This window comes from Oratosquilla oratoria, chromosome 33, assembly GCF_046742065.1.
Source record: "Oratosquilla oratoria isolate Oo_2021 chromosome 33, ASM4674206v1, whole genome shotgun sequence".
Classification (NCBI taxonomy): Eukaryota; Metazoa; Arthropoda; class Malacostraca; order Stomatopoda; family Squillidae; genus Oratosquilla; species Oratosquilla oratoria.
Window position 1 is genome coordinate 14859754 of NC_134809.1, and position 17098 is coordinate 14876851.

A 17098-nucleotide genomic window follows, 5' to 3' on the forward strand; every position below is an offset into this window, starting at 1 on the left:
TATATATATATATATATATATATATATATATATTTATAAACAGAAATGTAGTAGCACATTTGTAAATGACACACAGGAACCCACAGTCGGAGAAAATAAACTTCGAATAAAGAAGAATCCTATATTTCGGCTATCTACTGTAGCCCTCTTCAGGAGAGTCTCCTGAAGAGGGCTACAGTTGATAGCCGAAATATAGGATTCTTCTTTATTCGAAGTTTATTTTCTCCGACTGTGGGTTTCCTGTGTGTCATATATATATATATATATATATATATATATATATATATATATATATATATATATATATATATATATATATATATATATATTACAAACACATAAATATGTGCGTGTGTACATACATATATACACACACATACATTAATAAATACATCTATATGAATACATAAATCCATACATATATATACGTCCAACTAAGTGGTTTCAAATAGTCCGCGCATATTTTCTTCCAACATGGCTGTATTAACATTACGTTACGTCAGATTTGTATACACCTACAATGGCGGCGGTACGCGACAGTGACATCTCGCTCTGGCTTCACAATAAACTCGGAACCTCCTCAGATACGTGGACTGAAGGTTCAATATGTTCACAGTTGAATATTGAAGTGCTAAGGAACATAAAGGAGTGCTTTGTAGAACTTCAAACTCAAGTGAAATTGAAATTATTGCTGTCGTTCTTCCAAATTCCAAAGCGCAATGTTGAAGAGGTGAGTGGAAGTGAAGCACTGAAGGTACATCTGGAGTTGGAGTTGATCTTAGGGCGGGTAGCAGGGTAGTACGAAGTACGGGCCTGCTTAGACGTCACGCTACTTTCTGTGTGCCCTGGTCAAATTGAAATCTTTTCATATGAGTCGTGAGACGCAGAAAGAGAGTGAGGTTTGAGCGGAAGATTATGAGATGTCGTGATAGTTGTGATGCACTGGTGTTTAGGTCAAAGTTGTCGCACCTCTCGCTTCACCCTATCTTTACACATGGATGAGGCGGGAAACTGGGTTCAAAAGTCTCAAGCCTTACTTATAGTAGTATTGAGTTTTATATATGATAACGTCTACGATAATAAGTATTCAAATGAAATTGGAATTCTAAGAAAACGAGTTGGGGCAATAAGATATATCAGAAGGTAGTGGGAGGACCCGCGTATATTCCGAATAAGTGCAATGTCTTATTTTTTTTTTTACTTAAAACGACTGCAAAGTTTGTTATTTTATACATTATTGAAGGACTTGCACACTTTTGCGATTGGATTCATTCTAATTAATAATTTGTAGATTAAAACCGTCGTTAGTTTTTCCATGAACTTGTCACTTGCCTGGCATAGATAATTTCATCAGCTTCAGCATCATCGTGTTGCTTAATTAGACCCAGTTTGTTGACGTGGAACGTTCTGTAGGACCTCAAATGATCTATGCATTGCATTCCAGTATTTTGTTTACTTCTTAATATACAGGCCAACAAAAGTTGTAAGGCACAACTGGGGTATTATCTGCCATAACTAAAGATTTCTTTCCTGACATAATCATATTTTCACTGCTCTTCATTCTTGGTAGTCAGTTGTATAATTCCTACATCTATAAAGACAGCTGATATTGTACCAATTCACGAAGTAGGGAATAAGAAAGTGGCTAAAAGTTATTGGCTATATCTCTCAGTATTCATGTAAACTTAAGATGGTTGTGAAAAGATAATTGGAGGACAATGATTTCTTGAAAGAAGCACAATATTTATACAACATGGCTTAAAAAATAATATGATAGATCATGCCTGTCTACCCCTATTAACACCAATGATACATTCTTGTCTAACAAGGGTGTCTAATTAAGTACAGTTAGGTTCCCTTGCTGATGTGTACTTTGTTAAAGCATTTGGCAAAGTGGATCATGCGATTCTGTTTTAGAAACTATTGTCTTGTTAGTTCAGGGGAAGCTGGATCATGAATAGTTGCATTCTTAATGAATAGGAATCTGTCTAAACCTAAAAACAAAAAAGTAGTATGAAAATTATACTGAGCTCTGTTCTACATGATACCATCCCAGTATCGTTGCTTTTTCTCACCCTTATGTTTGACATTAATCCTAATTTAAATAACATAATCAACTTGGCTGAGGACCAAACTCCAAAGGCACGTGATAGCAGTGTACGCTTAATGACGTAGATCATTTACAACAGGACCTAGTGTATAAATGAGCTGGTGCCAATAACATCAACAGAAACAAGTTTCAGTTCATTAATCTTAACTGTTCAGAAGATTGTAGTAGGAGTCCCTGGATCGTACACAAAACATCACACATGAAGTTGAATATGTTGTGCTGTGACTTCAACGATTTCATAACAATGAGTAAGTAAAGGTATTTCATTGATGATAACAAATGCATCTGTTTTTTGGGACATTGTGGTGAACTGTTTATCTTAGAGGTGATTAAGGAAAGATTTAAGGAAGGTAGTAGAAAGGAGGGAGAGTAGAACCCCCAATTTGGAAAAAAAAAAAATCCCTGGTCAGCAAGGTCACTGGTTTGTAGGATGTTGTGGTGTGTCTTAGTGAGACTAGGAGCCCATGTGGAGCTCATATAATTCATCACTGAGGATATTGTATACAGTAGTAACATATATATATTTTTTTCCAAATGTTGTTCCTGCAATTTATTTAAGTGCGTTAAGTCTAGGTGTACATTTTGTCCTTATGTTTGTGAACTGTTTTTGAATGACATGGATTTGTACGTTATGCCAAGAATCTTGGGAGTATGTGTGTGAAATGAGTGTTGTTGATTTCTGATGAAGAATAGTGCATAACTGCACCAGAAATAACTCATGCTGCTAAAAAATCAGACATTGTGGCTCATGCAAAAACAACTTTTATCACACTAGTAGTGTACTATGGAATGACCTCCCTTCAGACATAAGAATCTTACCAACAAATATGCCTTTAAAGGTCAGGTTAAAAAAATCTTTTCATTTCTCAATTGATAGCCAGAAATCAGGAGTCTTTTATATACTATTAAGTCTCATATATAGCATGGTGCTATTCCTAATGCTTAATTTTTTTCTCTCATGCTTACTGTACTCCATATAAAAATATTTATGTGAAAGCAGCTATTATAGCGTCAGTTTTTGTTTCTACTAGATTTTTTCATGTAAAGTTGTCAATATTTGTATTACTCATGCATCAGTGTTATCATTATATTATGTTATTATTTTTATTTTTATTTTTTGTTATATTCTTCCATGAAGAAAGATCAATAAAATAGGTGTGGAAGGCATAGGTGAATAAATAGAAAAAGTCAGATCATAAGGACATTCAGATAATGGTATCAGAAATATGGTATGGAAAAAATTCACAGGAAGTTTATAAAACATATTGAAATCTTAAAGAACTATAGTTACCCTGAAACATTAAAGTGGTTAATAACTTAAACCTCAGAAAGAAGATACAGATATATGTTGATATACTTATGGACAATCCTGGAGATAAAAGTTTGAAATCTCAAGGTGATGGGCTGAATGCATACCTGCAATTCTAGCTTACCTTAGAAGTGATTTCTCTGTTGTTGTTGTCATTATTCCCTAGACTGTCTGTCTGAGCAGTCCCACCTCCTTGAGGAACCCCACGGCTGGAATGGGGTTTTCCCACAAATCCCCTATAGAGTGTATATTGTGTTGCTGGCATTCATGATTGTGTACAATGCAGTCTTCCATAATGTCTTGTATAGTATGGGGTGAGGTGTTGTATCCTGGACAGGTATTTACAATGTGGTCATCCAACCTCTTATGTTAACTTAGAAAGGCTGGATGGTGGCTGCATTGCAGTCTTGCCAAATGGACTTTGTCATCTCAGGGGAGAGAGGATTCAGAGGGATGGATATCTGGGGGTCTGGCATGCAGCAATGTATTATCTTTCAGTTTGTTGATGGAGCAGTGAGCAATATGATTATGGATATGCCTATGGAGGCTGGTGTCTCATGGTTGTAGAGGAAGAGAAGAGAGTATTTGTGTGTTGTTTTGATGTTTCTAGGTGTGTGTGGGTGTTCTGTTATGGGTGTGCTGTGTCTGTGTGCCTCTCATGTCAACGTGGTCCTTGACTTTGAGAACTTTCATTTCATGGCATAGATGGTCTGTATGTGTTGTATTTGTGCAGCCTGTAATTGTCTTTAGGGCTTTGTTTTGTATGGTTTGTAGGATGTTGTGATGTGTTGTAGAATTTGCCAGTTTATTGTGGAGTGCATCTTTTGTGATCTGAGTATGTATTTTTGTGGGGGCACTAGAGGCAGGATTTGTAAATGTTTAAGTAGAATACTGTTGGGGTCGTATTTATGTTTAGTGGGCTCTGTTGGTATCATGGCCCTCTTTGAACCCATGTTGATTTGGTGATGTTTGTATGTGTGTGTGTTTTTTTTTTGTTATGGTATAGAGCAGAGATGTCTATATAGGATGCTGGATTATCTTGAATTTTGTTTAATTTCATTGTAGGGATTACGTGTACTCGTTTCCAGATTGTTGGGATGTTATTGTGAGACTAGGAATGGTTGATATTTGTCAAAGCATTTATTGCTGTAGGGTCCACATGTGTCAGTGTTTTTATTTTTATATATATGACAATCTCCATGACCATTGCACAGAGGATTCGAACCCGCTGCTTCTGGACCCAAGAGAGGCTCCATAACACCCGCCTTAGACCACTTATCACTGGGAACTGCAGTAGGTGCCTGTGATTGTTGCTTAATGCAGAAGTGTATATATTTACTTAAACACTCTACAGTGCGGTGGTAGCATTCACAACCACTGCTACAGTGATCAGAGTTCAAATCTTGCCCAGGGCTGAAATAGTTTCAGTATTGCTGCGTTGCGAGTCGTTACTCCAACTCTCGTGGGTAGGGACTTGGGTGTACATGTGCGTGTAAGGTCACAACATTACCCATAGATCGGTCATATATGAGCTCTGAGCTCTCTTCTGGGAGAGAAATAGCTGTTGATCATGAGTCCAACATATGATCCAAGACCATGGTGAATCACAAGGACCAGCTTTATGTGGACATGCAATGCTAGGGGGCAGAGACTTGGAATTGAAGAGAAGCAGAACTGAGAAATTTAAATGTGTTTGAGATGAAGTGTTTGCAAATTATGGTGGATGGTATGAGGATGGATAGGTTAAGAAATTGGATGAGTAGGAGAGCAGGGGTGGAAAGGAAGCCGGCAGATAGGGTTGATGGAAAAATATTGGGATGGTTTGGGGACATGGAAAGAGTGAATGAGGGAAGACTAGCAAAAAGGGGAATATCTGTTGAGTAGGGGAGGGAGAAGGCAAGAGAAAGGTGTGAGTGGAGAATGGTTGTGAATAGAATATAAATTGACACATCCCAAAGGGATTTCTTCTCATCATCTCCATTTTTACATGAAGGACAAGGAGGGGTGGTGGGTCACTGTTTAAATAAAGTGACTGGCCTTCTGTGGATGTGTTGCTTTACTTCTGACCCGAGCAATGGGTGGAGAGGGGGATGACCTTTTATCCCTAAGGAGCTAAGGGAAAAATGTGAGGAGAGTGGCTAACTACCTGTGTTCATCTCTAAGATTTTGATCCGTAGATCTTTGCTGTGTGTAGATGTTTTTTTTTTTCACACTCTTGGAAACTATCTTTTGTAGGCCTTCTGAGTGGTTAATGTTTGTTGAAGGGAGTGGTGAGGGAGTATGTGTGAATGATTTTTTGATGCAGCCCGAAGGGATTTCTCCCCATCTTCTTTTCTACATGAGGAGACAGAGAGGGGGAGTCACCTATTAAATGAAGCAGCTTGCTGTGGATGTGTTGTCTTGCTACATTGATTCTGACCCAGGGCAGTGGGTGAGATGCAGGGATGACCTGTCTTGCAGGAGGAACCAAGATAAAAGGAAGGGAAGTGGGTGAATGTGAGTGGAGTATATGAGGATGAAATAGGTGCAAATGGATTTTATGTCCTTTTTTTCCCTCGTAAGGGGGAAAAGCCATCTGTATATTTATGTATGTATTATTATTATTATTACTATTTTTTTTTATCAATCTGAGCTTGTTTGGGTCTAGTCACTGAGCAGTACTGTACTTCTGATTGGTTGGATGGATTTTCATAATTTGGTCATTGAATATAATTTTTTTTATCTAAAACAGTTCTAATATGTTTGAGCATATTCTTTGAATCTTAATATTTTTAGACATCTGTTGTATGTGTTGTACAGGTGTGGGTCTTTCTGTCACTGACTAGCAAGAGTAATGGGACAGTCACATGTTGTCAACTTTCCTTAAGTTAAAGGGTAAGAGAAAGTAGATGAACCTGATAGATATCTTGGTCTTAGTCCAGTGACTAAGTGCCATCCACTCAAGGCTGCACCTTTAGATGCTGTGTTTCATATTACTGGGTGGCTTTACCATCGGGACTGCAGTGTTTAAGGTCCATGAATTAATATACCAAATTGGTAGTTTTGGTGATAATCACCATATTTCTTTTTTCCTTGCTGTGAAAATCCTGATTTATGGCTGCAACTTGTAAAAAATGGAGTATCTGCTGCATGTGTATGATCAAATGTAATTTCAACACATTCTTCATTGTGTAACTATAATTGTGAATGTCCAAGATATATGGAAATTAAGATCTGGGTAGAAAAAACATCTTGTCAGCTGCATAATCAGTAAATGGAACAAATTTCACATCAATGTAATGCAGTTTAAATTTTTAAGTTTCAGGTCATAAACAACTGAAGTGTAATGCAGTTTAAAGTTTTAAGTTTCAGTTAAATAAACAGCTGCAGTGACAAAAATTTTCATCCTTCTTATGTAACTTCTATATGGACCAAAGTGTAACCAGCCAGCATGGTTTTCCACTATAACTCTGATGATGTACAATCTTTGCGTGGTTGAAACGAAAAGGAGTCAAGGGACATGTGTGAAGGGAGTGAAGAGGGGTGAGGAGTTACCTCCCCTTGATTAGCCACCCAACTTTGTGGATAATGGGTGATTGAATGAATGTAGGGTTTATTTCTTTATTTCATTACCACCTTCATCTCTGGTGATTTATGCTAAAGATTTTCTCAATGTTGCAGTGGCGTATGGAGCTGGAGGAGATCCTGGAAATTGCTGTCATGGACAGCGAGCCCTGGGTAGCAATGCTGGCGGAGATCATGAAGACTTTCCCTGCATCAGGCTCACTCAATCTTGACATTAGGTAAACTCAAGATATGCATAGCCATTATAAAATTGTGTGTGTGTGTTTACCAATTTACCTAGTTGTATTATATAGAAGGGAGCTATGCTCGTAGTGACCCATCTCTGAATCTTTCAGCATTGTTTGTTCTCAAATTCTTTTTATGGTTTTTGCACACACTGTTGCCTCATCCAAATTGTTCCAATTTGTTGTGTGTGTATATATGTATGTGTATATATATATATATATATATATATATTTTTTTTTTTTTTTTTTGGGGGGGGGAGGGCTTGCTTGCTTGCCTGTGGGGTACATTAAAAGTTTAAAAATCTGAATAGCAGTAGATTGAAAGTTGTTCAAATTATTTTCATTTTCATTTATTTCATTTGTTTTTATTTATTAATATATTATTGTTGAGTGGGACTCCTAAGAATACAAAATATATTCTCACAATTCTATCCATATACCAAGTGCTTCTTCCCTCTTACAAGGAAGGTAATCAAGTCATGCACCCACTTTGGGAGTGAGTATTAAAGGAGAGAGGCTGGAGAAAATGGATAGCTGTGGCAGGAAAGGTAGGAGTGGAGGTGGAGGTAGATTGTAGATTGAGAGAAGTAAGTAAATACCTTGGGGAATTAAAAATTGTAATGAGAAATAGACATTTGGGAATGAATGCTAAGAGGAAATTTTATGAAGAGGTGATTGTGCCAACAGCACTGTATGGGGCAGAAACATGGAACATAAGAAATAGTTTAAATGTATTGGAGAAGAAATGTCTGAGAAGTAGGGTAGGGGTTACTTCGCTGGATAGAGTGAGAAATGAGGAGGAGAGCGGAGATGGAAAGGAGCTGGGAGATAGGGTTGATGAAAGAGTATTGGGATGGTTTGGACACATGGAAAGAATGAAGAAAGATTAGTAAAAGAAGTGCAGGAGGCAGATGTAAATCATGTAAGTTATGAGTTTAGACCTAAGAAGGCAATTGTAATGTGATCATGATTTTTAATTGTAATTTATTTCACAGGGACCCAGCTGAAAATCAAAGGATAACCCATGACCTTACCACCGAACTCCGCAAGATGGTTAGAAAACATTCTGAATTAGGACTGCTGCCAATGGAGTGTAATTATCTGAACCGCAATGCTTTTGTTTCTGCAGCAGGCCAACAGGTAAATATTTAGTATCATTGGAAAGTTTGAATGTTTATGATTTTTTTTTTTTCACATCAATGTGCAGGGATGACCCGTCATCCAGGAGGTTCTAAGATGAGAGGGAGGGTGGAGGAGTGTGGAGTGTATTCAGGGATGGAATGGGTGGGAATGATTTTATGCCTTTTCCTTTTTGGTTACCTCCCTTGTAAGTGGGAAAAAGCTTTGGTATATGTATGTATGTTTTTTTTTTTTTTTTTTTTTTTTTTTTTTTTTTTTTTTTTTCTCCCTTCAATGCTACCCAATGAAATGAATAAGGATAGTAACCTTGTTATGGTAATGACCTTTACAAGAGAAATCCGAGTGCCAATGGCATAACTAAGGCGGGGGACAGAGGGGGGCAAATTTTAAAGTTACTCTGGGCACCCATTGGAGACGGGTCCCAAAAAAAAGTATCTCAAATTTTCCCTGTGACAAAAACAGTCAATGAAAGGGTTAGATATAGAGACAAGTAAAGATATAAACAGAAATATTACATTCAAAGTGGCAACATATATTACGGTTATGTTGACTTCTTTTAGGTAGGTTGTCTTGCGATTTACAAAATCTTCAGATTTTCTGCTACAATTTTTTTTTAGATTTTTATTTATCTTACTCGGCATTGCTGCTCTCAGATTATGCACACACTTGTGCTGTTGTAGGACCTATGCTGGAACCCTGATATCCTGATTAATCCTGAATCTGTATGTAACCAACTGCCTATTTTCAAGACAGTTCATAGTATATGATAGGTTTCTATATTATACCACCCAGCAATATGTTGGGAGTGGGGCCCAAAGGAGATAATCCACCAGGCCCCCAGATCCATAGCTATGCTCCTGCTGAGTGCCATAACATGTATCTCTTGTTTTTCATGAATAGAAGATTAGACTGTATATGCATTGTTATCCATTCTTATAGTTAATAAGAACACATACTTGATAGTTATCATTCAGTTTTATTTTTGCCTTATTCATACATTTTTTTTTCAAATATTTACAATCTACACCCAAAACCCCACAAGTTATTCAGTCCATTATCCCAGAGTTCTCTTGCAGGAGACCCACAGCTCTAAAGTAACTGCCAGCAGTCACTAGATTGGCCCATATGTCACTCAAGAAAGATATTTTTTTATTGTCTGGTTATGACTAGAGTGGGGCATTGTAAGATGAGGTTGTTCTATGTCTTTTGTGTGATGGTTGTATCTGGGGCAATATGTTTCTATAATGAGGCCTGTTCTGTGTTGGTATTGTTTTAGTGGTGGATGATGATGTAAACATAGTCATACGAGTGTGGTTTTTGTTTATCTTGAGACATTTTTCTGTGGGACTATCAAGAGGGGTTTGGTGGACCAAGGAGTTTGATGTTCAGTCTTGGAGTGTATGTTTTGTGATCTGAGTGTGAATGTGTTTTTGTATGGATGTGTGTGTTGCAGGTGATAGGTTGATACTCCAAATGCATGTATTTATATGTTCAGGACTACTTATGTAATATAATGCAAGTGATATCTGTTTCTTTTTTTTTTTTTTGCAGCCTCCATTAACCAAGCATTTTACACTCAAGAGAAAACCCAAAGCAGCAGCGCTGCGAGTGGAACTTTTGAACCGGTCAGCTGATGCACAAACCAATGTCAAGAAATCACAGTTGCCTACTGTCCCAGTCAGATCACGAGGAATGCCACGTAAAATGACTGACACAAGTATGTGTTTCAGGTATATGTTTGATCAATTGTACTTGTAGCTTGTCACTATTTAATTTTTTTTTATAGTTTTGTCTCTAAATAAAAAGGGGTTACAAGGTTGGATAGAGTGGGAAATGAGGAGGTGAGGAGGAGAGCAGGGGGTGGAAAAGGAGATGTCAGATAGGGCTGATGAAAGAGTATTGGGTGGTTTGGACACATGAAAACAATGAGTGAAGAAAGTTTAGTAAAATAGATGGAATGTGAGGTGGATAGAATGAATTTGGGGAATGACTGAGGATGAAATGGACGGATGGGGTGAAAGGAGTTTTGAGCAAGTGGGGAATATCTGTTAAACAAGGAAAGGGGAAGACAGGAGATAGGGATGAGTGGAGAATGGCTGTGTATAGATGATACTTTGATGCAAAGAAAGGAGGGGGCAGGGGATGGGGGGTGTAGTAGGGAAGGGTTGTATTTACCTAGTTGCATTATACGGGAAGGGAGCTATGCTCGTGGTGACCCATCTTTGTATCTTTCAGCATCAAGTTTTTTCTTAAAATCATGAATAGTGTTTTTACACACTATTTCTTTATCCAAATTATTCCAGGTATCCAGTACTCTATGTGGGAAGCCTTTTTTTTTTTTTTTTTTTTATTCTCATATCTCTTCTATAGTTATCCTTCAGTGGATTTTTTTTTGCTGCAGCCTGAAGAGATTCTCCCCCATCTTCTCTATTTTACACATGAGGGGATGGAGAAGGGGATTGCCAATTAAATGAAGTGGCAGATGTGGAGGGAGTGAACATGAGGGGACGTCCTAGGATGAGGTGAAGGGGGCTTTGGGGAAGAGGGGAATGTCTGTTGAGGAAGGACGGGAGAGGACAGAAGACAGGGGTGAATGGAGAATGGTTGTATATGGATGATGTTGTGATTGCATGAGGTGGAATGGGCGGGTGGATGGGGGGTGAGGTAGTATGTGTGAGCAAAATTTGACGCAGCCCGAAGGGATCCTCTCATTTTATGCAATGGGGGGACGGAGAGGGGGGGTCGCCGATTTAATGAAGCGGCCTTCCTGTGGATGTGCTGTGTCTTGCGACACTGCTTCTGACCCAGGGCAGTGGACAAGGTGCAGGGATGACCCGTCATTCAGGAGGTGCTAAGATAAGAGGGAGGGTGGAAGGGTGTGGAGTGTATTCAGGGATGGAATGGGTGGGAATGATTTTATGCCTTTTCCTTTTTAGCTACCTCCCTTGTAAGGGGGAAAAAGCCTTGGTATATGTGTGTATGCCTTGCCGTAGATGTACTGTGTCTTGTGTTGCTTCTGACCCAGGGCAGAGGACGCAGGAATGACCACAAGAAGCAAAGATGAGAGGGAAACAAAGGTGGCAGAAGGGAATGGGATGGGTGGGAGTGGCTTTGTGCCTTTTGACTTGGCTACCTCCCATATAAGGGAGGAAAAGCCCTTGGTATATAGATAGGTATATGAAAGGGTGCATAATAGTGGTAGAAAAGAGGCATACGTATAAAGAATGGTTGCAAAGAACTGAAAAAGTATATGAGAAGTATAGAATAATGAGGAGGAAGCTAAATGCAAGGTGAGGGAGGCCAAAAGAAGACTGGATGTGAAGTAGGTTAGGTGTATGTCTGAGAAGATTAAGGGCATGTAAAGAGGTTTTAAAAGGGGGTAAAAAAGTGTGAAGATGCAAGTTGGGTAGAGTGGATATGATAAAGCAAGTAGATCGATAGTTGTTAATGTAAGAAAAGGCTGTGAGAGGATCAATCAATCCATTTCCCAAGGTGTCTCTTGCAGGAGATCCAAGGCTCCCAAGTAACCAATAATGGCTATTAGACAAGCCCATATGTCACTCAAAGAAGAAATATTGTTTTGTTGTCTGTCTGGGGATAGTGCAAGGGCAGTGTAGGATGAAGGTCATTTGTGGGATGGTTACATCTAGGGCAGTGATTCTGTGGCCAGACCTATTCTGTGTTGGTATTGTGTAAGGTATGGAAGGCAGTGTGGAGGGAGTGAACATGAGGGGGTGACCTAGGATGAGATGGATGGATGGGGTGAAAGGGGCTTTGGGAAAGAGGGGAATGGAAAATGGTAGTATATGGATGATGTTGTGATGCATGAGGTGGAATGGATGGGGGGATCGGGGATGAGGTAGTATGTGTTAGAAAAAATTGACGCAGCCCGAAGGGATTTCTCCCCGTCTTCTCCTTTTCTGCATGAGGGGACAGAGAGGGCGGGTTGCCGATTTAATGAAGTGTCCTTGCTGTGGATGTGTTGTGTCTTGCGACACTGCTTCTTCAGGGCAGTGGACAAGATGCAAGGGTGACCTGTCATCCAGGAGGTGCCAAGATAAGAGGGAGGGTAGAGGGTGGAGGGGAGCGGAGTGTATTAGGGATGGAATGGGTAGGGATGGTTTTTATGTCTTTGTTTTTTGGCTACCTCCCATGTTAGGGGAAAAAGCCTTTGGTATATGTATGTACGTATGTATGTATTGGGTAAGAGCTGGATGGTGCCTGAATCCAGGTATACTTGTGTGGCTCTTGCTTCTCTAGAGGGATTCTGCTCTAGGACTAGTATGAGTGGGTATTAATATAAGTTTGGTGGTCTGTCTTGAAGAGCTTGTTTTGGGATCTGGGTGTGAATGTGTTTTTTGTGTGGATGTGTTTTTTGTGTGGATGTGTTGTGTGGTACATATGATAGGTTGTTTAATATATCTGTGTTTTTTTTTGTTATGTTTTGGTTGTTGTGCATGTGTGATGTAATGACATGGGTACATAAGGTCGAGGGCTCCAGCATAGAACTGTTGTGCCTATGTGATGTCTTTTTGGGAGAGTATTGGATTCAAAGAGTTGGTGTTCAGTTTGGGTTCTGTAACCTAAACATGTCAAGCTTCATGGTTCTTGCTTCTCTTGAGATGAATTTTTCTGTAGGTCTAATGTCTGAAAGGTTTTGTGGAGTAAGGAGTTTGATTGTTGGTCTTGTATTGCATGCTTTGTGGAATATGAATATGTTTTTGTATGGATGTGTTGTGGGGTACAGATAGGTTAGTGTAGATGTTAGAATAGTATGTTGATGGTTTAAGTTTTTATTTGCATTTAGTTGTGTATTTGTGTGATATAATGATATTGATGAGAAGGGTTGAGGGTTCATACATAGAACTGTGTACCTATCCTTTTCATGTGATGTTGTATAGGAAGGATTTTGGTTTCTGTATGCAAATATTCTTTTTGACTGATTTTGGTGTATGTTTTTATTATTTTCAGTGATTTATTTTGTTTAGTTTGTAAGGTGTCTGTGTTTGTTTTCCTTATTTTTCATCCCTGTCCCCTGCCCACTGTTTAGGTCAAAGCCGATGCAGCAAGATACAGGATGATGGCAGGACATGACAAATTTGGTTCCCTTGTACCATTTTATTACTTGACAACCTTTCCCTTTCAACTACTTTAGAATTTACAGAGATGACAAGAAAAAATTCCTTTGGGTCACATCCACTTGGACCTCTTGCCCTCTCTCTTCTCTGCTTGACAAACATTCCTTTTGTAACCAATGTCCCTTTCACCCCATCCATCTACCTCATCCTCAGTCTTCCCCTCAGGTGTATCCCATCCACCTTTGCATCTCATACTCTTTGTGCTAGTTTTTTTAATGTGTTTCATATGCCCAAACCATATAAATACATATACCAAAGGCTTTTTCCCCCTAACAAGGGCAGTGGATAAGGTCCAGGGATGACCCATCATCCAGGAGGTGCTAAGATAAGAGGGAGGGTGGAGGGGTGTGGAGTGTATTCAGGGATGGAATGGGTGGAAATGATTTTATGCCTTTTCCTTTTTGGCTACCTCCCTTGTAAGGGGGAAAAAGCCTTGGTATATGTATGTATGTATGTACAAGGGAGGTAGCCAAAAAACAAATGTATAGAAAAACCACTCCCACCCATTGCATCCCCACACATTCCCTCTTTTCTGACCCACACCATATACTATATTAAAATTAATTTATTTCATATCTAATTTTCAGCACCACTAAAGGGCATTCCAAGTCGATTACCAGGATCTGGAGCAAGAGGCTCTGGTTTAGGATCTACACCAATGTCTCGACCAATGGGCAGGTCGTCATTACCACGCAAGGATGGTGGAAGCAAATTGTTGGACATATCAGAATCTCCATTAGCAGCACAACAGGTAATGTATGCAGTAGGATATTACAAAAAATATTGAATTAATACAAATATATATCAAAAGGCCTTTTCTCTCCTCTAATAGGGCTGGTCAAGTCAAAGTATACACATACTCTACAGCCATTTCATACCCATCCAAACACCCGTTCATTGTTCCTCCCATCTAAACCACTTCAGTACGATGACACCTACGTAGGCATCATGAGACATGAGTGGGTACATGAGGATGCCAGCATCGGCGTCTTGATTATAATTTTTTTTGTAGTTGTACGTGAGTTACCTCCGAATTCTGTGAACTGGGTGGATCACATTTTCTGTGTTTATTATTACTCAGAGTAAAAGAGAACAAGTAATACAGCAGTGACTTAGTGTTTTATAATGTGAGTGGTGTGACGAATCATACATATGGCAGCTGATGCTGCATACAAGAATTTGACTTGCACTGAAGTGGTTAATTCCTCATGGATGATGGGCCCTCCCTGCCTGATACCACACTGCTTGGGTTTAAAGATAAAAGAGCAGACCACAGGAGGGCCTGATAGTTGGTTTGACCCAACTTCTTCTTTATATTGTGACCCCCTCATATATACATACACACATACATGTACCAAAGGCTCTTTCCCCCATACAAGGGAGGTATCCAGAAAACAAAGGCATAAAATCCACTCCCACTCATTCCATCCCCACATACTCCATTCTCATCCACCCCCCTCCCTCCCTCTTATCTTGGCTCCTCATACACTCAAGAAATTTATGGAACATACAAGAAGTACAACCATTTGAGCTGTGTCATTCTTCATCCTTTTGCGACCACTCTCCATTCGCTCCTATTTTTTGCACGCCCTTGTCTTTATTCGGTAGACAATTTCTTGTATCTAGTTACCTTTAGGGAAGAGGGGAATGTCTGTTGAGGAAAGACAAGAGAGGATAGAAGACATGGGTGAATGGAGAATGGTTGTATATGGATGATGTGATGCATGAGGTGGAATGGGCGGTGGGATGGGGGGTGAGGTAGTATGTGTGAGCAAAATTTGACGCAGCCCAAAGGGATTTCTCCCTGTCTTCTCCTTTTATGCATGGGGGGACGGAGAGGGGGGGTCGCCGATTTAATGAAGCGGCCTTGCTGTGGATGTGCTGTCTTGCAACACTGCTTCTGACCCAGGGCAGTGGACAAGGTGCAGGGTTGACCCGTCATCCAGGAGGTGCTAAGATAAGAGGGAGGGTGGAGGGGTGTGGAGTGTATTCAGGGATGGAATGGGTGGGAATGATTTTATGCCTTTTCCTTTTTGGCTACCTCCCTTGTAAGGGGGAAAAAAGCCTTGGTATATGTATGTATGTAGTTACCTCTTCATCCTGTCCCACATTATTCTTTGTCCTCCCCTCAAGTTCACTTCATCTACCGCTTTCTACGCTCTTTTTGCCATTCTTTCCTTACATATTCTTTACATATCCTCAAGCCAGTTGTTGTTTGCTGACGACACTGTGCTTGTAGCAGGATCAGAGGAGGGATTGAGGAAGTTAGTGACAGAGTTTGAAATGGTGTGTGAAAGAAGGAAGCTGAAGATAAATGTGGGCAAAAGTAAGGTGATGAGATGTACAAGGGGAGAGAGTGACAGTAGGCCGGAAGTGAGCATTAAGGGTGAGAAACTGGAGGAAGTGAATAGTTTCAGATACTTGGGTGCGAATGTGACAGGAAAGGGAGGAGGGGGGGTGGAAGTAGAATGTAGATTGAGAGAAGCAAGTAAATGCCTTGGTGGATTAAAAAGTGTAATGAGAAATAGACATCTGGGAATGGATGTTAAGAGGAGGTTATATGAAGGAGTGATTGTGCCAACAGCAATGTACGGGGTAGAAACATGGAACATGAGAGAGGAAGAGAGAAGGAGTTTGAATGTGTTTGAGATGAAATCTCTGAGAAGTATGATAGGGATTACTAGGCTAGATAGAGTGAGAAATGAGGAGGTGAGGAGAAGAACGTGTGGAAAAGGAGCTGGGAGATAAGGTTGATGAAGGAGTATTAGGATGGTTTGGACACATGGAAAGAATGAGTGAAGAAAGATTAGTGAAAAAAAGAAGTGTGGAAGGTGGAGGTGGAAGGAGTGAATATGAGGGGGCATCCTAGGATGAGATGGATGGATGGGGTGAAAGGGGTTTTACAAAAGAGAGGAATGTCTGTAGAGGAAGGACAGGAGAGGACAGAAGATAGGGGTGAATGGAGAAGGGTTGTGTATGGATGAGGCTGTGATGCATGAGGTGGAGTGGGTGAGGGATGGTGGGTGAGGAAGTATGTATGAGAAAAAAAATTGACGCAGCCCGAAGGAATTTCTCCCCGTCTTCTCCTTTCCTGCATGGGGGGACAGAGAGGGGGAGTCGCCGAATTTATGAAGCGGCCTTGCTGTGGATGTGCTGTGTCTTGCAACACTGCTTCTGACCCAGGGCAGTGGACAGGATGCAGGGATGACCCGTCATCCAGGAGGTGCCGAGATGGGAGGGAGGGAGGAGGGTGGAGGGGAGTGGAATATATGGGAAATGAAATGGGTGGGAGAGATTTCTATGCCTTTTTCTTTTTGGCTACCCCCCGTGTAGGGGGGAGGAAGCTTTTGGTATATGTATGTATGTATCTCAGCATTCATTGATCAACCCTATCTGCTAGCTCTCTTTCCAACTTCACCTCCACATTTCTCACTATCCAGCTTCATAATTCACACCATATTTCGTAAACACTTAATCTCACTAACTTATCCATCTTTCACAAACATGTTACCAATCTTTCCTCTTTTACTGTTATATGTATTCATGCATACATGGTAACCCAGTAATTAGGGTTTTGGTTAAAGACCTCCTCCCAGATCTACTTCTACCTTGA

At 40.0% G+C, this 17098-nt stretch overlaps 1 protein-coding gene across 1 annotated transcript in view; it reads left to right on the plus strand.

The window, feature by feature from the left end:
* Positions 1-496: 496 nt before the first annotated feature.
* LOC143017777 (negative elongation factor A-like) overlaps positions 497-17098 on the plus strand; it is a 28143-nt gene continuing 11541 nt past the window's right edge. Inside the window, exons 1-5 of the mRNA XM_076172650.1 lie at positions 497-730; positions 7080-7201; positions 8203-8347; positions 9899-10064; positions 14073-14236. Coding sequence (XP_076028765.1) covers positions 521-730; positions 7080-7201; positions 8203-8347; positions 9899-10064; positions 14073-14236 — 807 coding nt within the window. The 5' untranslated portion in view covers positions 497-520. The remainder of the gene's footprint in view (positions 731-7079; positions 7202-8202; positions 8348-9898; positions 10065-14072; positions 14237-17098) is intronic.